Source organism: Diospyros lotus, chromosome 8 (assembly GCF_014633365.1).
Source record: "Diospyros lotus cultivar Yz01 chromosome 8, ASM1463336v1, whole genome shotgun sequence".
NCBI lineage: Eukaryota > Viridiplantae > Streptophyta > Magnoliopsida > Ericales > Ebenaceae > Diospyros > Diospyros lotus.
In genome coordinates, this window is record NC_068345.1 from 33,780,167 (window position 1) to 33,804,517 (window position 24,351).

The following is a 24,351-nucleotide window of genomic DNA, read 5'->3' on the forward strand; positions in this document are numbered from 1 at the left end:
CCCTAGACAAGTACACTTGTCAACCATGCATACATTTCAAATCATAACTGCATAACTCGGTTCTTGGGACATGAGCCTTAACCTGAACTCCCATCCGAGCCGGTACCCACATCATTATAATGAGCCCATGGCTCTCATATCCACATCCTCAATTTTCAATTTGCTTTTCACTAAGTCATCCAATCGATATCCTTATTTTTGTCGCTTCTCTATTACCGATTTTTCACGACGTCAATTCTCTTGAACTAATTAATCATGCTTTGATAATCTTCCAACCTTAGTACAACAGTCCTTGATCTCGATACATCTTAACTTTTATTAAATTGATCATCGAAGAAATACTCTTATGTCATCAACTATTTCATATATCTTTGAATCATCACATATCTTGCCATCACTAGGTTGTTTTATAGGCTTCCAGACTGCCACAACAAGTCAGTGGTCCTACCACATCACCTTGGTTATCACATATCCTCGAAACTATCTATGCCTCACTTTAGGTCATCTCAAACTTAATCATTGCTTGATCTTTACTCGAGCCAACCTATTTGAGGTTTCTTATAACTGTTGTTTCCTTATTCTCGTAGGCATTCGTCACCTGATATAACCCCAAGTTTCTAACAATTGACCATAATAATCTTCTAATCATGTCGTATAATTATCTCATCAAGAAATTTCTACAATTAATAGATTCTATTTATCTCCAAATCTTCCTTTCGTAATCTGACTTCTAATATCAATTTGAAACCTAACGTTATATCTTCCAATCTAGCAATACTAATATCTATTTATCCATACTCAAAACTTTTTTTTTTCAAAGTAATCCTCAAATAACATCTTATATTATCAGGTTAATCATTTGATCCTCAAATTTGCTTGAATTAATCCTCGAGTAATAATGTTTCATGTCAACTAACTTTAATCATGCTCGATCCTTAAGGCACCATCTCATGCCAATTGACTATAATCATACTTTATCATAAACCATCTTATTACTTTCCTCGCATCTGACTATCGGCTCTTTTAACTTCTAGTTAATTGCAGCACAGGTTCACTTGCCAACTTGCAACCTTTCGACTCGCTCCCTAACCCTAATGTTTAATTGTCTTGACAATAATGTTATTAACTTTATTCGTACTATTTTAACCTCTTAGTCCACACATAGCTTAGCATCCAATAATCTCAAGCCATCATTGGTAAATTCAGACTCACCATTCAAGAAATAATCCCAATAATTCTTCCGAGAGCACATTCTGATATTTCTCTCACTTCCTCAACTTTCTCACGATTTTTTTTTTTTTGAGAAATTCCTCAAGAGTCTCAAACCGATTTTTCTCTGAAAATCTCAAATCAGACCACGATATCTGGTTCCAATCATCTTCTGTGAACTCTATTTTCTTATAATTATGGCTCCCAATCCACCATGGCACTTCTGAGTTCGTCGAGTTGACCATCGACAACTTTACCTAATTCCGCAGGTCTATTTGACACACCGAACCATAGTCATAACCTCTGTTGACTAGATCTTCTCATCATTCTTTTTACGGTCGATACAACCTATCAAGTAACTCTTTCCTTTTTGGGTATCCGAACTCCACTTTAAACCTCACGATCCCATTACCCTTCTAAATACCGTGGTATTTTATTCTTCGAGCTTCACACTGTTTGTCGTGTCACCTACTCCCAAGATGACCGCGAACCCTGATATAATTCTTTACTCAGTCCATACTCAATCTATTTCATTTCGGGTTGATTCCCTAGGCTTCCGGCCTCTTTTAACCTTAACTAGTGGCACACCTCGCACCCTAGACCATTGGGACTTAGACCCATACAAGATACAGACCCTGGGTTATCCCAGATCTTCAGAATCTGACCGTCTCCCAGGCAGTCTACTATGATGCTTCGATTGACGGGCTTCCTGTACCTTATCGCAAGCCATCTATTAACTATCTGCACGTGGATCCCTAGACCCAGATTTGTCACTGCGAACACCGAACCAGTAGTGCCGTCACGCTGCTAGAGTTCCTTCTCCCGTCTTTGCTTGTCACATCGATTACACCACTACCAGCTCATCGATTGACACAACTCATACGCCATTATTTGACCATCTTCGGCCTCTCACTTGACTTAATCCGTTGGATCTCTGATCTACACATCCTATTTTTGAGATATTAAATGATCCTCGAAATACTTATATTTGATCCTAACTTTTTTAACTAGGTCATGCCACATTAGACTAATCATCCATGATTCGATCATCCTTAATAACCACAGTTACCCTATCATTTCTTGCCATGATTTCGACTAATGACCCCAAATCAACAGTCTCTAAATCTCTCGGATCCATAATCACGGTTTACCGAGTCAACCTTACACCTGAATCATATCATTGGATCCTAACTTCAATAGCTAAGTCATTGTATTAGCTTCCATCAAGCTTTTACTATTCACCAAAAATAGTAATCGTATACTGGAATAGTGTTTGTATGTGAATAGTACACCAGGTAAGTTCCTAGGAAAGAGAGGTGAGTCACAAATGGACACATTTAAATACCAAGTCTTTCCTTAGCCAGAACTTGCCTAGACATGCACTTTCACTACTTAACACTGAAATCTAGTAACCTCTAAGCCTTCAACTGACAATCTTTGAATCTTCAATTAGGGATTTCGTCTTACAAACCATTAATCTTTTTCCCTTAAGCCTCCACTTGGGGTTCTTACTAACTGGTTCTATCAATATCGGATACCCTTAAGTCTTCAAATTGCTATTCCCTAATTTCCAAATAAGGTTTAATTCTGATATCATCTACATAAGGGTTACTTAAATCTTCCACTAAACTTAAGCTCTGATACCAACTGTAATGCCCCGCTTTTCTGGGCACGTTATAACTTGGGACAATTCCGGGACAATAATTTTTTTCTTTCAAACACTAAAGCTAAACCACATCATTTCTCGAATTCGTCCCAGAATTCTCATCTATTAATCTCGAGAGAGAATCATTATACACATCAAATGTGGAAACAATGATCGAAACCTGATATCTTAACATTGATCATAAATCAAATCTTATATCTTTATTAACTACAAGGATATACATCAACATTCCTCAAAACATTCAGAATTCAAAATAGCAGAACTTAAATATATAGACTACATAACATACATTTCACTCTTCATGCACTCTGCTAAGTGCCATGTCATGCCTCATTTATCCTTATATCTGTTACAATCTCTACCCAGAATGTTTGAATATTCTAGGGGCAAAACCCAAATTAGATGATGAATCATCTAAGTAAGGGTACATATTGTTATATCATGTGTGTATGCAATGTCTTATCTCGTAGGTGTCAACTGCACCTCTCATGCTACCTACCATTTTTGCGGCCACCTCTTTCGAAGCCGAGGTGTATGGGTGCACCCTTGGTAAAGTAGTAGTGCCAGTTCGTACTCCCTACGGCCTTAATGCGAGTGATCAATGATATCAATGTGTATTTATGCATTTCATAGTCACGTCATGTATGCAGTCTATATGATGGATACATATCAGAGTATGTCAATATGATGAAAACATTTTCAAGGAACATAAACCACTTGCAAACCAAGCATTTTTCATAAAACTAACTTTAATTGGGGAGTACCACTTACCTCCTCAAGTTTATCGGGCTACCTCGATATCCGTGCCTTGCCTTGTGCATCGTTTCGATTTGCGTGCCAACCTCAAAATTTGACAAGTCACTTAAAATTATTCCTCAAAGCATCCTAATTATCATAATTATTTAAATAAACATTAAAACCTATTTTTCCATAATTTCTGTCATTTTCTATAATTTTATCTCTATTTCTTCCTATTTTTCCTCAATAAATCCAAATTAAATATTTCTAAAATATTTTCTCAAATATTTCACTATGAAAATTCATAAAATAATATTCTTGAATTTTTGAAATTTTTCAAAGAATTTTACTTACCTTGACTTAGCCTCTCTGACTTTCTCGGTATGCGTGTCATATCCTCGAAACGCGTGTCCGAACCGTTTTCTCTCCCAAAATATTTGGTGTATTACTAAATATTCATTTCCTATTTTTTCTATAAAATTCTAGAATTTTTTGAGAATTTTTTCCATTTTTTTTTCTATTTTTTCTCTTTTTTTTTTCTTTCCTTTTTTTTTTCCCTCCTTCTTCTTCTTCCTCTTCCCGCCTGCACGTTAACCGCCATGCCCACCATTGCCCGCGTGCTTCTGGCCTGCCACCACCCTCGCCATTGCCTGTCGCGGCCACCCTCGCCGCACATCGCGGCTGCCACCACTAGCGGTCTTCCTCGGCCCCGCGTCTAGCCGCTGCTCGCGGCCCAACTCACTACGTCGGCCATGGCTGGAGCTCGCGGCCATGGCTGCTGCCGCGAGCTTGCGGCCACTCTGGCCGCCTTCGGCCTCCATCGCCATCGCCAGTCGCCCCCTGCTCCATTGCACACAACCGCAGCCTCCGCAGCCGCCAACCGGCCTCCTGCGCGCAGCCGCCCAACTGCTGCCATGGCTGCCCAGCTCTCTCTCTCTCTCTCTCTCCCTTGCTTTGATGCTCTCGGCCGCCCTTAGGCTCTCTGCCCCTGTTCTCTCTCTTGGCCAAACATCTCTGCCTATTTATAGGCAGGCATTGACGAACGTATATACATATATATAAATATATATATGAATTACACCTTAAATCTTGCTGACAAAATCTCTCATTCTTGTGCAAATCTCGACTAATTTTGCGGAAGCATGGCTGGAATGTATGGAGTTGCAGGGCGTGGAGATGGATTTGCAGGGAATGGGATGATTTGTAGAGATATGGACATCCTCCACATGCACAGCTTCACACATGCCTATATATTAATATATAATTACATATAACATAATAAAATTACATATTTAACTCCTAATTTATATTTATTTCACATGAACAATTCTTTAATCACATTCATATCTTCGAACAACAAATTAATTGACATTATGATTCCGAAAATGTAAAAATTAATAATTTCAAGTTACTCGATAGTGCCTATTTTGCCCAAATGTCATTACGGGACTATCGTTTGATCCTAAAATTACTGAAGGGTTGCTCATTACGCAAAACCGGAGCCCCTCTAAGGTTCCATTAATTTTTCGGGAGCTTCCTACAATGATTCGATTTTATAGCTTAAATGACAGCTGTATTTTAGCTGTATCGAAAATTATTCCCGATTCAATTTCTTTCGATACCATAAATCTTATCTCGGAACGCTTATTGAGACCATATAATTTTCTTTAGACAATTTCACTTCGAGGCATTCCCTGTAGTCGATTCGGTACTTATAACTACTATCAAGCCAATTTTTCGGTATTCTAAACTTATTAAAATTACGTGGCAACCTTATCTAAACATGGGGTATTACACCATATGTAAAATTTGATTGGCTTAAGAAAATGTTCATGAATGTACCAGCTTTAGCTTCTGATGAACAAATCCACCATGCTAGTAGGGTGTACTTGTTATATTTATTAGGTTGTACATTATTTGTTGACAAGAATGGTACAATGGTTTCAATAAGCTATCTGGGATTATTGGATAACTTGAATGTGACGGTACATATGCATGGGAAGCTGCCTACTTGGCATATCTTTATAGATAGCTTGGTTTTGCGAGTAGAAGAGAGGTAAAAATGATGAGTGGATATCTAACATTACTTGAGGTAATTATTTAAAATGGAGATTCCTATACATATATTTGACATCTTCAAACACATGTTAAGAATTGTTCACATCTAATGTACATAGTCGTTGATATATGAGCATTTTTCAGTCATTAGAAATAAACATAACTTGTCGTATACTGACGAGTTGCACGTGCTCATCGTTGGATACTTACTCGAGATTATGATAGTTTGTAGCCTATTCGAGATCAACTTGATGATTTAACTGCAAATTAGGTAGTTAGTCTGTAGAACATGTTTTATAACTTAATTAATATATTTTGACATTGAAATTCGAAAACATGTACAGGTCATTTGAACACCATATGAGAGATCTTGAGCACATCACCTACTACCTGATATTGCATTATTGTCAGGTTATATAAAGTGTGGAAATATTATAGAATCATATCATCCTGAAAAAGTTCTACGATAGTTTGGACATGTGCAGACTATTCCTTTACCCCCATTATCCCTTGTTGAAGCCAAACAGGGTACTACCACTTCATCATATAGTGTTATTTACAAATTTGTGGATGATAGTTAGATTAGGTGGGATATCCACTTATTGCTCGCACACCGACGAGATGGACATATCTAAGTCGTGTGGGAGTATATAATATACTATATGGCTTGGTATAAGCATATTAAACATCGACTCATTCAAAACTCTGCACATAGATTAGGGTTTGATAGAGGTAGTCAAGATAGAGTCACCATGATTGATGTGATAAGATTGAAAGTTTAGAGTCATCATATGAAATACAATAAATAATATACTCACTATTTGATGTCAGAATGAGTACAAAAACTATTTCTGTACTAATATCAAATTCTCCCCATTACGTGAAGGGCCGAATTTGTCTACACTTAGCATATAATTTGATAGCACTACGAGGGTTGAATTTGTCTACACTTAGCATATAATTTGATAGCACTACGTGCACCTTTTCCCATGCTATTGCTAATTGCCCTTTATATATTTTTCAAAACATCTAATACTTTTTTTGTTATAAAATATTTTATCACAAAATATATGAAGCCTTAGACCAAAACCAAACTAGATTGACTTTAATGGGCTGAGATGATTCAATTTTATTTTATGATCCAGTTACTTGATCATGAGTTTAAATATGCAAATTTGATAATTAGTTCCGGTATGTCCAAATAATTAAAATAAAACCCTAACTATATATATAATTACAGATTATAGAAGCCAAGCATCCTCTCTTCCGGCGCCTGTTACCTAAACTCTTCCTTTCTCCCCAATCCCCGTCATCCTCCTCATTTCTTCTTTGTTTCGATCGAGCTCGAGTGAATATATATAATTACAGACTTCCAATAACAAGTAGACGTCAAGGACAAGCTGCTTCTTGATATTTATCTAATCAATTGACAGTGATGAGCGAAGCCCAGGTCAGTCGGTCGGCCAGCCAACTTACATCTGTAATTAAATATATCTCTGAAGCGCATACCATGAACGATTTCAGATCTCTCCTTGTAATGGCCTAAGACCATGTTTTTTTGAGTTATGCAGAGGCCTACAAACCCTAGGAGGAGAAACTAATCCTTATTATGAGTGCAAGAAATCTCCCAATTTCTCCCCTATCTCAAATTAACATATAAACACATATCCATAACATGTATAGAATAAGAATTTCAGCGAGGCTGACGATAAGAGAATGCTGGGTGATGTGCAAATTGAAAACACTACAACACAACACAACACAACACAGAGTGCCAAGAAGAAAAGTTCTTTCAGTCCAGAAGTCCTGCTTGTATGTAGCTTTCGATGGAATCAACCAGAGTCTCTTCTAATGCTCTGTATCTCCATCCCAGCATCTGCAATTTCTCTGAACTCAGCTTTTCACTGTCTTTTTCCTCAATAAACCTGCCAGCAAATGAATGAAATAACAAACCATAATTAAAATTCCAATGAAAGTGATCCTAATGATCCAATCGAGTCTAAAAGGTGTGTGCAGTGTAGCAACTGTCGTGTCACTTGGGCTTTTCTGCAAGAGGCTTTTCTCACAACCCAAATCTGTGATGCCATTAAAGCTTTCCCACAAAGGATCCTATGAGTCTATAACAGCAAAATCCTCTCAGATGAGGATGCATCATGGCATGGAGATAAAAACTCACTTCTTAGGATAATTGTAGTCGGGGTAAATTTTCCTCACTATTTCCACCATATCTTTTGACTTGATCAAGTGAGCAGTGCAAATGTATCTTCCTTCGGCTTCAGGCTTCTCGTATGCCAGTAACAACGCTTCAGCTACATCCCGTACATCTACCAACATCCGTGACCTGTTTTCGACTTCATCATATCCTTCTGCATGGTCATCAGACAGGACAAGAAGTTGGGATAGAGAAGTTATGACAGAAGTTAAATATGTCGCCTATCCATCGCTTAAGATGAAAAGAACAAAACTAAAGCAGATGACTTGTAGCATAAAAAAGAAAATTATGGAAAGAAAGGGACAAGACTAGGAATAAGTCTCTGAGTTCTTTGACATTGTCATCTGCCATATATAAAATCAAAAAGATTTGTGAAACTATAGATTTGCCACTCTAGATGGGCAGAATATTAAAAACTCTAGTTCGATCTCTCTGCTAGAAGGTTCAATTTGGATCCTCCAAAAACTCAATCAAGTAAACAATGTGCAGAGATTAAGACCAAGACAAAACATAAAACAACTGTTGCTGCAACAGATCCATATAACTTTTCAAGTGAAAAGCTTAAAAGTAATTGTTGGAATTTTCAAACCACAACAACAAATTGAAATAGCAGGAAACCTATTTAAATTGCAGTATCAGTTGAAATAGCAGCTGACAGCGACCTTGATACCAACAAGGTTCCTCCTTTGTGACTTGAAATTCACGAAAAACCTCTTTGAAGAACAAGGGAAGTTTGCATTCAAAAACAACACTCTCTCGAATCTTGAAAGTGGGGAGCCCCCTACACCAGAGATACCCTAGTTGAAATAACAGGTGACCAGTTTCAGATAAAATCCAACATTCAAAGTTTTTGGAAGGGTTCAATTAAAGTATTGCCAGTCCAGACTTGGGAGCTCAAATATCCTACAGAGCCAGTCTTAATCTTTCATAAATTTGAATGGCGTGCATCATTCCTTAGGCTTTATCATCACGTGGTTTTGAGCATTGCAAATTTAACCTTGGGACATCAATGGGAAACCACAATAATAACTTAAAGCTTGGTAAGAAGGAAAAAAGCAAAGGCAAAAGCACTTCTATTATGTGGAAGCAATACCGTTTTTAATTTTTCAAGCATTGAACCATACAGTTGGCATTCCAATTCAGTAAATAAATTGCGCGGGCCACATATGCGCATGACATTTCAAATAGAGACAATAAGAACGATGAAAATAAAAATAGGCCTGATCCATGTGGGTACCTTTCAAAAGCTTAATGAGAACCAAAATACTAGCATTTGTTGAAGACTGGAGCTTTGGCCCAAGAACGTGAGTTGGACACACTCTCACAACATCAAGTCCACTTCTTTTTGCAAACTCCAGTGCCTCACTTTCTGCTTCTGTTTTGGAAAGGCAATACCAGTTCTAGATAACAGAATCAGGAAGTCAGCACAATTATTGAAAAAACACATGCTTCAAATGAGCACAGAATAATACCAAGAAGAAATGAATATAATTATAATGCAAATATGCAATTATTAAAGTTGCCCTTTGAAATTGATTACGTTAGTTTTTCTGCAATATTCTTTATCAGACCAACAAGCTTCATCCTTCACTTGACCCTCAGGCCAAGCAGGGTTCATGGAAACAGCAGCTGCAGAAGATACAAACACCACTCTCTTGACATTTGCTTCAGAACTTTCCTCGAGTACATTAAGTGTACCCTTTACAGCTGGCTCAATTAGTTGTACCTACAAAGAGAGTTATTAGATACTGTGGAATCAATAAACAAACTTAACCAATAATATGTTAAACTAATTAAAGTCCCACAAAATGCAAAAATATATTGATTGCAAACAGCTTGTAGCCGTTCAGTTGTGCTAATTTATTGACTTAGAGGACCCCTAGAACTTTTAACAGAGGATTGTTTTTTCCTCCTCTCTTTTTTTTTTTTTTTTGTTTTTTTCCCCACGGATGCAATTAGGAGTTAGGGGTCAGCAGCAATCAAGAACCAATAGATACATATTCAGCTGTGTTGGACCAATGGGATCAGGGGTAGAGAAGTTAGGTACACTCAGGCCTCTTCCTAGATATATTATCATTACTTGCCTAACAGTCAAAAAGACAACCATCTTGGTTAGCTAATACCATGTAGAGTTGACAGTTCATATGCATAAACTCCTCACTATGGCCCATGTATAATTATGTAAGCTACAGCAGAAAATATGCATACGGATCTGTCTCAGTTCGAAGCATGGCCTGTGGATATGAGTCCCATTGGCATGGTCCTCCCACACATTGCAAATGCACAATCTGGAAAAGTCCACCCAGGCTCAGAAGCCAATGCAAAAACAAATAGCCTTGGATGCAAGTGATATTAATAAACAAGTACCATCATGAGGTATTCTCACCTCAGGGTTGGGTACACTGCCAGGGGGGACTGGACTGGCAACATGGAAGACTCCATCACATCCTTTGATGGCTGCAGAAACTGAACTGCGATCCAGCAGGTCTACCTTGAAAAGTTTCAGGTTCTCAGATGCTTTTTCAAATTTCATCAAATGAGCATTTTTCTCATCATCTGCAAAATACATGGGTAAAGACTTAAAAGTCCCTTCGAGATCTTAGTATCATAGTATATATAAAGATTTCCAATTACATGATATTGTGAAGAGTAACTATCACTAACTGTCCGTCAGCTAAGGTTTCAACGGACAAAGCATTCTGCACACATCTTAGAAATATAACTGACCACCTCTACTTTTCTAAATGTTGCATTAAATTTTTTCTTACCATTTATCCTGTTTGTGAAGAGTTAACAAAAGTAGTTGTTTATGCTCAGAGTTAATAAAAACAAGCTCGCATCAACATGTTAGAAGACCGAATACTAAATTTACCCTTATGTCCATTTTATCCTTGTATTTATATTGTTGTCATCCTCATAACAAGCTTTAATCACACTAGTTGGAGTTAACCACATGGGTTCTAAAACAATTAACTTAGGGTGTTCAATGATATTTTACCCTATTCTAAAACAACCTCCTATAAAAACTGAAATCTTATTTGTTTAAAGACAATTTCATTTAATTGCAATGTTCTCTTTCAAATATCAGAAAATGTCCATCCACAAGAGCCATATCTTCCAAATGAATTTATGTTAGAGGATAAATTCTAGTCTGACTAATTTTTACTGAAAATAGAAGTGTGAAATTTGTTCAGACTTATTGAGAAGCCCAACTATTATTATTGGAGGGTTTATCACATTAACAAATTGAACAAACAAGCAAATTCTTGCTGCTTAATTTTACCATTGTGCTTTATTTTCTTTATCTGATCAATCTATTAAAACATTTTCCAGAAAGTGATTATTTCTTCAAATGGTAGAGGCTAAAGAAAAGAAAATATGTTTTGTAGAGGTTGACATTCATTTTTACATTGATCAATAACAATACATACAAAAATAACAATAATAAACATAAAAAACCAACTGGGGTTGCTCTGAAATTCATATTAAGCATTTCTTTCTTTTTATTTATTTATTCATATTTTATTTTCTGGTATGTTGACAATGGTAATGATATACATTCTTATATAAGCATGATCCTGTATCCTTATTTTAGTGATCCAGCCCAAACGTGACAGGCTAGCATAAAATTTAATTTGAGAAATCTCATGTACGAAAAAAGAAGAAGGATATGTTGGGATCAGCACAACGATGGTGAGGCACTCATTCACCTTGCTAGTTAGGGAACCACTGACATGACCAAGCCACCACTTGATTCTTGAGAGGAATCACTCAACTCTCTAATGGAAGTCAAGGCATTCACAATGCTTAATAAATCATCAACTCCCATTCTCCATTAAGTTTCCCAGCTTATATAGGCATTTTGGTAAAATGATGAAATCCTTGGCTACACACAATCCTCTATGGACTACAAGTTTCAAGAGTAGAGGAGTTTGGAACTGATCAACATTTAATAGCTGAAAGTTAATAAGAAAGATACTAAATTAATGTCTCTTGGAGAGAACTAGAATGAGCTGGACTTTAATTGAGTTTGCCTGGTGTTGTGCCGTGTAAAAAAGGGATAAAAGAAAATCAAAAAGAAAAATAAAAGAAAAAAGCTGGCAGCAAATTGCCGCCAGCCTCGCGGCTTAGGCCAGCCGCAAGACCAGCCTTGCGGCAGCCTGCCGCGAGGTTGGGCCTCACGGCATGGGCTAGCTGCGAGGGCCAACCTCGCGGCACCTTGCCGCAAGTTGCCTCGCGACAGGTTCGTGGTGATCCCCCTTCTTCGATTGAAGTTGTCCCCATTGAGCAAATGCCACGTGTCAACACCAGTCACCCTTGAGAATCGTGCCCTGTAAATACCCAACTACAAGATATTAATGAGGATCTCTCCAACTTCGGTAAATCTTATCACTTTGAATACACTTTGACTATTTTTTCGTGAATATTCATCGGGATTCGGGACTGACTTTGGTATCGAAGGGCCTTCGCGGGGAAGATTCCCGCGAGCCTTCTAACCTATTTTCTCAGCATTAACAGGGCCGAATCCTTGCGGCGAATCTAGCGGCGAAAGTAAAGCTAGTGGCAAGACCTTGTGGCAAATCTTGTGGCGAAGCTAGTGGCAAAGCTAGTGGCAAGACCTTGTGGCGAAACCTAGTGGCAAGACCTTGTGGCAAAGCTAGTGGTAAGACCTTGTGGCGAAGCTTGTGGCGAACCTAGCGGCGAAGCTTGTGGCAAAACTCGTGGCGAAGCTAGTGGCAAGACCTTATGGCGAATCTAGCGGCGAAGCTTGTAGCAAAGCTTGTGGAGAAGCTAGTGGCAAAGCTAGTGGCCAGACCTTGTGGCGAAGCTTGTGGCGAAGCCTAGAGGCAAAGCTAGTGGCAAAACCTTGTGGCGAGAGTTAATGGCGAGACCTTGTGGCAAGAGCTAGTGGCGAGAGCTAGCGGCGAAAGCTAGTGGCGAAAGCTAGTGGTGAGAGCTAATGGCGAAAGCTAGCGGCAAATCCTTGCGACGAGCATCCTAACGGCAATCTCCCTTGAAACAACATCTCTTACGGCAACCTAACTTCACCCGACACCGAGCTCGAGTGGACTCCACATCACAAATTTTAATTGTTGTATTTTGGCAACAACACCTGGGAACTAGAAGAAAGCCTTTATTTCTAGATTCTGCATTCCTGCTGGCGGATTGTCACCCTTTTACGCTACAAAGTATACAAGTGAGGACAAACTGCATAACAAGATTGGAACTAAATTAGATTTATGAAAACACAAGAACCACACCAGTATGTTGACAAAGGTAACGATACACATTCTTATATATGCATGATCCTGCCTTCTTATTTTAGACTCTATTTTCTCAGAGTTCCTAGGCAGTAGATGGAGGCGATAACAAAGCCATCCAAGTGTCCGACCTCTAACAATATTCATGCAAGCAAGCAACACCAAGAACCTCCAAGGGGGCGACTTCCTAAGCCTTGAATAGTGCTAGCTCAAAAGGGGCGGCATGGGAGCTCTCTTATTTTTCTCATGCATCACTATTTTCCATGCATCTCGTGGCATCAATGAAAAGAACCACTTAGGGTTATTTATAACCCTTAGGCACAAAACCCTAATTAAAAGGGGTTTGGGCCGCATGGTATTTTAAGCCATTGTTTTAAACAATTTAAAACATAATATTGGGCATTTCTTTCCATTCTCCTTTTGGGCTTTATGTTTTAAACACTTTAAAACAACTCTTTTGGGCCTTATGTTTTAAACATGTTTAAAACAGCCCATTTAACTCCTTAAATCACCCCACTAGCCTTAGGTTAATCCATAAATAAAATCTTAATTAATTAGGTACCAATTTCCACCAAACCCTAAGTCCCCAATTAGGTAACCTAGTCCAACTAGGATTTTAGGTGGAACTTGGCAAACCTAATTTATGAATTCTATTTATCTTAGCTCTTCACAAGGGTTTCCTCAAACCCTAAACGAGCTTGCCATTACCTAGTGATATTTGCCCTTATGTGTGTGACCCATTAGGCTTCTACTTATGTTAGCAATGACCTTTCTCAAATGTCATAGACCAAGAGCGGAGTCTAACAACCTATCATGATCCCCAATTAGTAGAAGGATCAAGTCATGATCACTACCTTTCAGAGGTGGTCTTCCCATGCAATTCAATCATTTCATCGGTTTAAAGTGTCTCGACCAAACAAGGATATGAAAAGAGTGTCAATCCCTTTTCAGTTTAATCATGATATTCTTTGGTCTCCTGAAAGGATGACTTCCTTTGGATCGACATCCAGTTGTGGCCATAGACTTCAAATTATCTTTCACGAAAGGGCCCATGAGACATATCTCCCCTTAACTGGGGTCGATGAATATCTTGACCACTCACAGCCTTCGCATACTTCATGGCACACCCAATCACTACCACACTCACAAGCTTTATTGAGATGCTTCCATAACAGTTTCAAGGTATACAAATCCACATGCAAGGCACTATGGTCATCTCAAGTCGAAAGATCACTTGCACAATCGCCACAAGAGATTTCCTTAGATACTCTTTGCAAGATCCATTTGAAATTCTCGAGTCAAGCCATTGTCTAATGAACTTGTTCTCTAACAAGCACCCGTGTACTAACTTAGGCATCCAATGCTCACAGTCTGTAAGATTAATTGCCACCTTCCCTAAGATAACATCATAGCACACACCGATCTCTTTGCATCATTGATGTCCCATCTCAATGACACTTTTGACCAAGGATGTTTTAAGCCATACTCTTGTGTGTATCAAAGACTTTACAATTAAAGTCACGCTTTAATTATTTTCTACAGAGAGTATCCCTAGGAATTTTGTCATTAGGCATCTTATATAATTAAATATAAAAGACAAAGATGTGCCAATTGAATATAATGAACATCAAACAAATAGATATATTACTCATTAATATATCAAATCTTAATATATCATGTACAACTTAACACTTAAGCTGTAGGCCATACACTAACAATATTAAATCTTAATGTATCAAGTACAACTTAACACTTAAGCCGTAGGGCATACGCTAACAAAGAAATCTTTACTTTCTGTTTTTTGTTGGATTTAGTAGTTAGATTGTGAGAGGGAGCAGCTGTGGAGTTAGGATGGCTAATATGACAGAAGCAGCAAAAGAACTAGGACAATAATCATACAACAGGAACAGATTAGTTCAACCTTGTTGAGTGGGTTGAGATTATTGTTTAAGGAACCAAATCCCTCCTTCAGACACAGATCATGCAGAAGCCAGACAGTAGGAGAGGGTCTGGGATATGATTGTATGAGGAACCAAATCCTATATCTTCAGAAACAAATCATACGGAAGCCACGCAATAGGAGTGTGGATCAGGGATGATTGTTTAAGGAACCAAATTTCGTCTTCAGACTGAAATCATAAATGAGCCAGACAATAAGAGTGGATCTGGGATATGATTGTTTAACAAACCAGAAAAAATGAAAAGAGTCTTGATCGCCCGGGCTACTAGATAGCCCATAGGTAATTATTAGTTATAAAAAAGGAGGACTGAGAGGGTGGGTTCAGCAACAGCAACTAGAGTGCCAAATTCAAACCAGATTAGGACCTAAAAAAGGCAATCAATCATGTTTGTTATGCACAGACAGAAGAGACACGCCATGTGTACTTTCATAAGAAGAAACTAAATCGGAAGCTAAAAGTCAACAGAAAAGTGAGAGACCGAATCCGAAGAAAAAATAATCAAAATCATAAGGGTTTTGAATCGATTAAGTTAGCAGATAGATGCAGTAGAACAGTGAGGAAGCTTACGAGGATCTCTGACCGTTCCGTGGACGGTGTAGCCATTGGAGAGGAGAAGCTTCACCAACCATGAAGCTACGTACCCTCCTGCCCCTGTCACGCACACCCTCCCCTTCTCCGCCATTTCTAATCAGTAGTTACCAGAAAAGCAGGCACCGGAGGTAATTAAAGATGGACGATAGAAGAGGACGATGTCAACCAGACATCGTTTTCCTCAATTTTTCCGTTTCTAGTTTCTTCTTCCTCCGAGTTCTGAATTTATTTTGGAAATGCTTATTTGAAAGAGAAATGCTGTGCGTCATGACAGTCATGACCCCAGCTGGCAGCACGCCATGCACACCCAATGGTGTGCTGCCACGTAAACGTCATAACTGCCATCAGGCATGACGCCTAGCATTGCTCTATTTGAAATATTTGAGGTGATATAAGTGGGTGAATATATTATATTATATGTTATATTAATATAAATATATAATATATTAATATAAAAGTGTTATCAAAATGTTTAATTTAATATTTTTATATATTGGGGTAAATTACAAAGAATATTCTTAAAGTTTGGTGAAATTGTAAGAACCTTCTAACATTTGTTAAAAGATCAATGATAACTCTTACTGATAAATTAAGAAATAAAATAATTAATTTAACCTTTATTCTCTTAACATCTTTTCTTAAATTAAAAAATAAAAAAATAATTAGTTAGAACCCATTAGGTTCATTGCCACTAAGTTAGAAAAGATGAAAACAAAAGAATTAGAGTGAGAAAATAAATAAAAGATTAAGAAGAAATTAATAATAAATCTAAATTTGGATTCAAAAAAGAAAGAGAAAAGAGATGAATAGAAGATGATGAGAGGAGGAGGATGATGATAAGCACTTAAAAGAAGAAAAAAAAATAAGATGAAGAAGAAAAAGATTTATTGTGCTTATTTGAAGAGAGAGATAAATAGAAATAAAAAATAAGAGTATTTTAGTTATTTTTTAATATTTAATGATAAAAAAAATTATAATACAACATTAAACTTTAAAAATATTCTTTGTATATTTTAAATATCAAAAATACTTTTTTTTCAAGAACCCTAAATATTTGTACTAAGCATCAATGTTATTAAACTATAAAAATTTTTAAAAAAAATTAAAATACTAGTCAATCAATAATAAAACTACTTTTAATCTAGATTTTAATTTTTGCAACTCAAGTTATTAAATATTTTAAAGACCCTTTAATAAAGTGTATAGAAATAAAAAAAATATTAAGAATATTTAAAATATTTTATAATTTAATTATAAAAATAAATACAATAGAAACTAAAAAAAGTCAACTTTGTCAGGCAAATTATTTTTTTTATAAGTATAGTTTTTGCGGGGTCATATTAACAACATTTGAGTTACCATCTATGATGCTGACATGGTTGACTTTTTATCCATCAATTTCTTGGGCAAGGCGTCACATGGGTAGCCACAATGATGAAACAGGAAAAAGGTAAAATACCAAAGAAAGAGAATGGGATAAAAAATAAGGGTATTTTTTATATTTTAAAAAAATTAATATAAAAAAATTTATATGCACCCACTTGTTTTGTTTTGTACAATAATTTTTTATAATTATTCTTTGCAGCACTACATAATTACTCTTTGTAATTATTATTTTCTCAAAATAACCTTTGAACGTATTACCATCAGACACAATCATTCCGCACATAACTATCCCATAATCACTTTTTCCTTCAAAGCCTAACAACCCAATCGAATCGACCATCGACGCTTTGCTATGAAGATGCACTTCAAAGAGGTAGGTGTTCATCTTTTCGATTATGCATAAAACACCCAAACCCTTGGGTTCAGATTTTTCACAAAAGGAATGAATAGAAGAGAAGACAACGAAAAATCGGTAGCCATGGCGAGACCCACATCGAGAAGACAACAATAGCGAGCGAAAGGCAGAGGGTTGCCACCATAGCGGCTGCCAGCGACTCGAACGAACCGCCATTGGCTGCAACAAATGTAGTCGCCCATCATGACAACAAAAATGAACGAACAGAAGGCAAACAATTAGTGGTTATGGCTAAACCCATATGGAGAAGACTGCAACAGCAAACGAAAGACTAATCCCCACCATAGTGGCCTCCGACAACTTGAACAGACTAGCCACCCATCACGCTGGAGAACGCACCTAAACCTAGGGTTCGGGAGCAAGAATAATATGTGTAATTGATGATTCCTTTAAAAATAAAATGTTTTATTTTCATGTGTAGGCCGAATTCATGTTTCCTATTTAATTTTGGTCAATGCATAGTTAGTTCAAGATTGGGAATTGTTCTATTTGATCATCGATTCTAAATTTAGCAGTGTTAAAGAAAATGAATTGATTATGCTAGATTATCATGATTGTTGAAATATATGCTTCTTGACAAAATTCAAGGAATTTTGTGGTCATGCATGATTGATTATGTGAGAATAATATTGTGATTTTTTCTTAAAACTAGGCCTAAACAGAGTTGAAGTAAAATGAGATGATAAAAATAAATAAATTATTATTGCTATTTATCTACTCCTATGTTTTGAGCTGTTTAGTAGTAACTGGGGGTTGACAGTGTGCTCCTGCATCATCCTTCACGTCAAATGGTGGTTCAAAATATGAGTATGCGAATGCATTCTAAGCATTTATTTAGGGGAGTAACCGGGTGTCTTCATCACAAAATGTCGATATTCGTGTCAAAAATCAAGAAATGCTTAGGAAAGTTTGAAAAAAAAATAATAAATAAAAACAAAAACATTCCTGTTACTCCTTATGTTTGTAGTAGTGGAGAGAAGTGATTGCAAGAAAACTATTACATGATTTAATTGTGTTAGTTGCAAGGTTTCATGAATTAATTTTGAAGTATGCATGGCATCAAAAGTGATGATTTTACATGATTAATTCTTTCAATTAATGCTTTTAGACTTAGAGTTGATATGATAATATGGATAGTAACCAGGGTTGTGATTAATTATGCATTGATATGTTGTTGGATTTCTTGTTTTTGGCCTATCGTGAAAATAAAATATTTATTTTTTTTAGTATATTATTTGCTTTGTTTTGCTTGAGGACAAACAAAAGGTTAAGTGTGGGGGTATTTGATAGGGCTTAATTATATGCATATCTTTATCTAATTTTCATCTTAATCTTTTGTTATTTTTTTCTACATAAAATGTGTTTACATGGATTTTATATTATTTTAATATTTTTTTGTAGGAATTTAGCAAAAGAAATAAATTCGAAAATTTTGGCATAAAAAGAAAAGAAAAAAAGATATTATAAAATTAATTTCAAAATTAATATGATAAATTAATATTATAATAAAAATAAAAATATATAGTATAAATAATTAGCATTTTAATATAAATAAAGTTATAATATAATTAATAGTATATTAAATATTATATTATCTAGTATATTATTTATATATATTATTATATTATATATTTCATTTCTTGTATATTATATATTATATATTGAAGTGCCGTGAGATGCATGGAGTTAGGGCAGCCTTGTGTTTCATGTATATATATATATAATAATATGAGATTTGGCAAACACAGGGGTTGGGAGAAAAGCGACACGGCATGGATGGAAAACAGAAAAAAGATAAAGAGAATGAGAAATTGGAACCGCGCCATGCAAGCACAAGAAGAAAAATAGACAGCAGCGCATGGAAAAGAATTGAAGGATGGCTAGTGGCCATCCCATGCTAGGCTGGGGCAAGCGGCTGCTTCTGACGCCGGCAGCCTGCATCACCCCATTTTGTTTTAATAGATTATCTTATCCTTATTTTTATTTTGGCTAAACAAAGAATATCTCCATTGAATACATTTATTTCATCTATTAAGATATAAATAAATGTGTTTCTGTTAAGTGCCTAAGGATATTTTGTAAAAATAATAATATACAAGAATTTATTGTTGAAAAATCTTGTTCTTGGTAGGTAAACACTAGGCAATAAGCATCCCTTCATACTCTAGAGACTAAGAGACTAAAGGTAAGTTAATTTATTTGATTATGTTTTATTTTATTTTGCCTAATTTAACACCTATGATGGGTTTATGAATTAGAATTTTAGGGTTTAACTACTGCATTTGGCTTTTTGTTAATTGTTATTTGACTACTGCATTTAGTTAGGAATTGTCTTAACTGAGATTTATTAATTGTGATTGAATATTTGAATTATCCTGGTTGAAATTTGTTAATTGTGATTGAATATTTGAATTGTCTTGGTTGGGATTTTGTTAATTGTAATTTTTTAATTGTTATATACAGGTATATTAAAATGTACAACCGAAATATCTTCCAATACTTCACTAAGAAAACCGATGATCAATCATCAAGTAACCCAAATGGTCCCCGCAATGCTCCTTCTTCACGTTCTATATCACCATCCAAAACTAAAAGATCTAAGCTTTCAAATGAATGTACTATTGAGCCACTTGAAAGTAAAACCTCATATTATGAACGTGATCCTGGAAAACGAATCCCAATATCACAATATCCATTAGACAAACAAGATGAGATTCGAAGAGCATATATCGATATGGGACCGTGTCAATCTATTTATGAGTATCCTCACGTAAAATTTAGGGCTCAAAATTGTCGATTTCAATCCACTTGGTTCACACAACATCCATGGCTTGAGTTTTCTGAGGAGAAAAAAAGTGCATTTTGTTTTCCCTGTTATTTATTTGAAAGTAATACATCATAACCTAAAACATTCACTGTTAAGGGGTTAAAAAATTGGAAGAGAGTTAATTGTAAAGATTGTCCACTAAAAAAACATGAAGGAGATGATAATTCACTATATTACATTGCTATGGAAAAATGGAAAAACTTGAGAAATCCAAATCAATATATTGAGAGAATGATACACAAATAGCCTAAAAAAGGAAAGAAACAGAATCGTTTGCTTTTAAAGACCTCCATAGAGAGTGTGAAATGGTTAACATTGCAAGGTTGTGCATTTAGAGGTCATGATGAGTCTCCCAAGTCTACTAACCGTGGGAATTATATTGAATTAATCAAATTGCACGGAAGAGCAACCAAAAAAATTGATGATGTTGTTCTAGAAAATGCAACTAAAAATGCCAAGTACACATCGCCACGTATTCAGAAAGAGATATTAAAAATTATTGCTAATTGTGTGCGACATAAAATTTGTGAAGAAATTGGAGATGCTAAATTTTGCATTTTTGTTGATGAAACAGTTGATGAATCACATAAAGAACAAATGGTTATTATTTTGAGATATGTTGATGGTGATGGATTTGTTAGAGAACGATTTTTTTAAGTTGTGAGTGTTAAAGATAGAAATGCTTTGACTTTGAAAAAAAATATTTGTACTGTATTAAACCAATACAATCTGTTGGTTACAAATTTACGAGGTCAAGGGTATGATGGTGCTAGCAACATGCAGAGGGAATGGAATGGACTACAAGCATTATTTCTTAGAGAATGCCCATTTGCTTATTACATTCATTATTTTGCTCATCGTCTATAGTTAGCTTTAGTTGCAGTAGCTAAGGATGTACATGATGTGTGGCTATTTTTTCAATCATTAAGTTCTATTATCAACTTTGTTAGTGCTTCTACTAAGCGTCATTCTCAATTAAAGTCAATTCGAATGGATGAAATTGTATATTTGATAGTAGCAGGAGAAGTTCCAACTGGTACTGGGGCTAATCAGGTTTGTTCTTTGCAACAAGCTGGAGCTACTCGTTGGAGTTCACATTTTGCCTTTGTTAAAAGATTGATTGAGATATTTGGTTCTATTTCTACGCTTCTTGCAAATCTTATTAATAAGGGGTCGAACAATAATATACGTGGGGAGGTGTGCTTTAAAAGTTATGAAAACATTTGAGTTTGTATTTATCTTGTTGTTGATGCATGAAATGTTGGAAAAATATGATATTTTGTGTCAAGCCTTGCAAATGAAAGATCAAGACATTTTGAATGCAATGAATTTTGTCTCAACTACAAAGCTGTTTCTTCAAGAGATGCGTGATAATCGGTGGGAAAGTTTTATTTGGTATGTGGTGCAATTTTGTAGAAGTAATGATGTTGATGTGCCAGAATTAACTTATCGTTATATGGATGGTACAAGATGTTCTTATCAAAAGAAAAATAATATTATAGTGGAGGACTACTATCATTTTCAGATATTCAATGTTGTAATAGATTTTGAGTTGATGGAGTTGAATAATAAATTTACCGAGAAAACAATAGAACTTCTTAAGTTATGTGAGACTTTAAGTCCTACAAATGGTTTCAAATCATTCTCTATAGATGCTATTTGTGGTTTAGTTGAGGAATTTTATCCTTTGGATTTTAATAATGAAGAGATAAGTGATTTGAGGAGACAGTTGGATCACTACAACTTTGATGTAATTCGACATTCGCAGTTTTAGAATCTTAATTCTCTTCCTCAATTATGTTAGATACTGGTTGAAACGAATAGGTCATGTCATTATTTCTCGATTGATAGATTGATTTGTCTAGTATTAACTCTTCCAGTTTCTACAACAACAACAGAACGAGCTTTTTCGGGAATGAAACTCATCAAATCATCACTTCACAATAAAATAGAGAATGACTTTCTAGCAAATGTCATGACTATCTACATTGAGAAGGAGATTGCTCTTGGTATTGATACAGAAGTACTCATTGACAAGTTTGATCTTTTGAAGAATCGCAGGTTGCGGCTTTAAATAGTTTTATAAGGTATTTGTATGGTACATTTTTTGTATTTTTTGTTTTCTCTTTTTAAGTTAATAAATTATGTTAAATATGCATATAAAATTCATTAAACTCTCATTTTTATCTTCTTTTTTTTTTCTATTGATAAAGTTCACCGTTGGAAAAAAAAAAATTTAAAACCCCCCCAAGTAAAAATTCCTAGGTTCGCCCCTGTATCAACCTGAAGTTTTTCTTTGATGATGGCTTACTTTTTATCTTAACTTTCATAGTTGGTGACATCAATGAAGTTGTAGTTAGATCAACTAATTCTCTCAACTTCTGCTTCAAGACTAGTTTACATGCATCAGGTTTTTAATGAAACCTTTTATATATACTCTCCATTTTCGTATCAATGGTGAGTTGGGATAACACATCATCAGAAGTAATCTTCATTAAATGTAACTTTGTCTAATGAGGATACACAACCGATAAAGGAATTGATTGTCCCTGAAGCATGAACTCTATAATTTCATGTGCACAAGGCAAACCATGTGTGCTTTTGATCACACATTCACATGCAACATTGTCTACCCTAATGTTTTTAGTTAGCTGTGATTGCTTTAGCACCATATTCATTGCACTTCTGGGTATAACACCTCACAATTCTTTGAATTTTTTTGATTTGAAGTTATGTTGCACCAACATTAAGCTTTTCTCAAAAGACCCCTTTATCTTTATATGTTGCAACTCAATAAGAGAGTTGATAATTGTCCATAATGACTCAAAGTTACCTTGAAATGATCCAAGATCTCTCTTCAGCTTCGTATGCGCACTCTCAGCCTTAGAACAAAAACATGTTAATATATTAGATTGAAGATATTACAATAAAAACAAGTAAGGATATAAGAAATTTGAGTTTCATAAGGAATAAATGTTAATAGGCAAAAAACAATAAGGTTCCAACCTAACATAAACTTCTCCCATGTCTCTTTTCTATTAAATAACTTCTTACAGTTTGTAATACCCCGAGAGCACAAAGAGGTTAGTATATATCGAGGATAGTGTAAGAAAGGAAACGACACTAGCTGGATACCTTTTGGTCTGAATGTAGACAAAGAACTCTAGGGTTAAGCGTGTTTGAGCTAGGGAAGCTCAAGGATGGGTGACCCCCTGGGAAGTTTGTGTAGGCCTATCAGGGTAAGTTGTTCTAGTCTTTCCTATCGCTCGATGTGGGATGTTACATGTGATATCAGAGTCAACCCCCGATCCTCTGAGCGCGGTGGTAGGGCAAACCTCAGTGAGGATACTGAGTCCCCAAGGGGGGGTGAGTGTAGGCACCTTAGGCGAATCCTACATCGGCCATGCAAATGGGGGAGATCTGGGACCAGTTGTAAGGTCACATGACAAGGACGTCATGTGCTTAAGGGGGGAGAATGTAATACCCCGAGAGCACATAGAGGTTAGTATATGTCGAGAATAGTGTAAGAAATGAAACAACAGCAAAGAACTCCAGGGTTAAGCGTGCTTAAGTTGGGGAAGCTCAAGGATGGGTGACTAGGGATGGCAATTGCAATCGAAATCGTGGGGAATCGAATTGAAATCGAACCGGTCAATACAGTTAAAAACCGTTTGACTGGATAATGGTTTGGTTTGGGGAAAAATCGAACACTATTTCAATGGGTATGGTTTGGTTATGGTTTTCACTAAAATCAAACCGAAACCGAACCATTATGTGGGTAACCAAATCAAACCAAACCAAACCGAACCGAATATATAAAGATATATAAAGATATATAAAATATATATAATATATATTATATATTAGAGAGACGACTGCGAAACCCAGCCCTAAACCCACCCCACCCCAACCCACTTGCAAACCCTTATCTTCTCCTTCCTCTCTCGACCTCGCTCTCGCTTTCTCTTACCCTCGCTGCCTCTCGGTCTCTGCCTTCTCTCTCTTGCTCGTCCGCTCGCCCTCGCTC

At 36.2% G+C, this 24,351-nt stretch overlaps 1 protein-coding gene across 2 annotated transcripts; it reads right to left on the minus strand.

The window, feature by feature from the left end:
• Positions 1-7,294: 7,294 nt before the first annotated feature.
• On the minus strand, positions 7,295-15,929 carry LOC127808802 (cinnamoyl-CoA reductase 1-like). Of its 2 annotated transcripts, XM_052347433.1 has the most exons (6): positions 15,673-15,926; positions 10,270-10,439; positions 9,424-9,609; positions 9,121-9,283; positions 7,848-8,037; positions 7,295-7,596 (listed from the first exon to the last, which is right to left on the minus strand). In XM_052347433.1, exons 1-6 carry the CDS (start codon positions 15,785-15,787, stop codon positions 7,464-7,466), a joined length of 957 nt encoding a protein of 318 aa, XP_052203393.1. In that variant the 5' UTR covers positions 15,788-15,926; the 3' UTR covers positions 7,295-7,463. The 2 variants fall into 2 exon arrangements, with proteins under 2 accessions (XP_052203393.1, XP_052203394.1); XM_052347434.1 differs by lacking the exons at positions 7,295-7,596; positions 7,848-8,037 and adding an exon at positions 8,076-8,680 and having other exon boundaries at positions 15,673-15,929.
• Between the last annotated feature and the right edge of the window lie 8,422 nt (positions 15,930-24,351).

What these genes read in the sequence shown, in the direction of transcription:
- LOC127808802 (XM_052347433.1), bottom strand. Translation starts at nt 15,787, where the DNA reads ATGGCGGAGAAGGGGAGGGTGTGCGTGACAGGGGCAGGAGGGTACGTA. An exon ending in CGGAACGGTCAGAGATCCTC is followed by an intron (nt 10,440 to 15,672) that starts GTAAGCTTCCTC and finishes TGTATTTTGCAG; the next exon opens with ATGATGAGAAAAATGCTCAT. An exon ending in AATATTGCAGAAAAACTAAC is followed by an intron (nt 9,284 to 9,423) that starts GTAATCAATTTC and finishes TCTGTTATCTAG; the next exon opens with AACTGGTATTGCCTTTCCAA.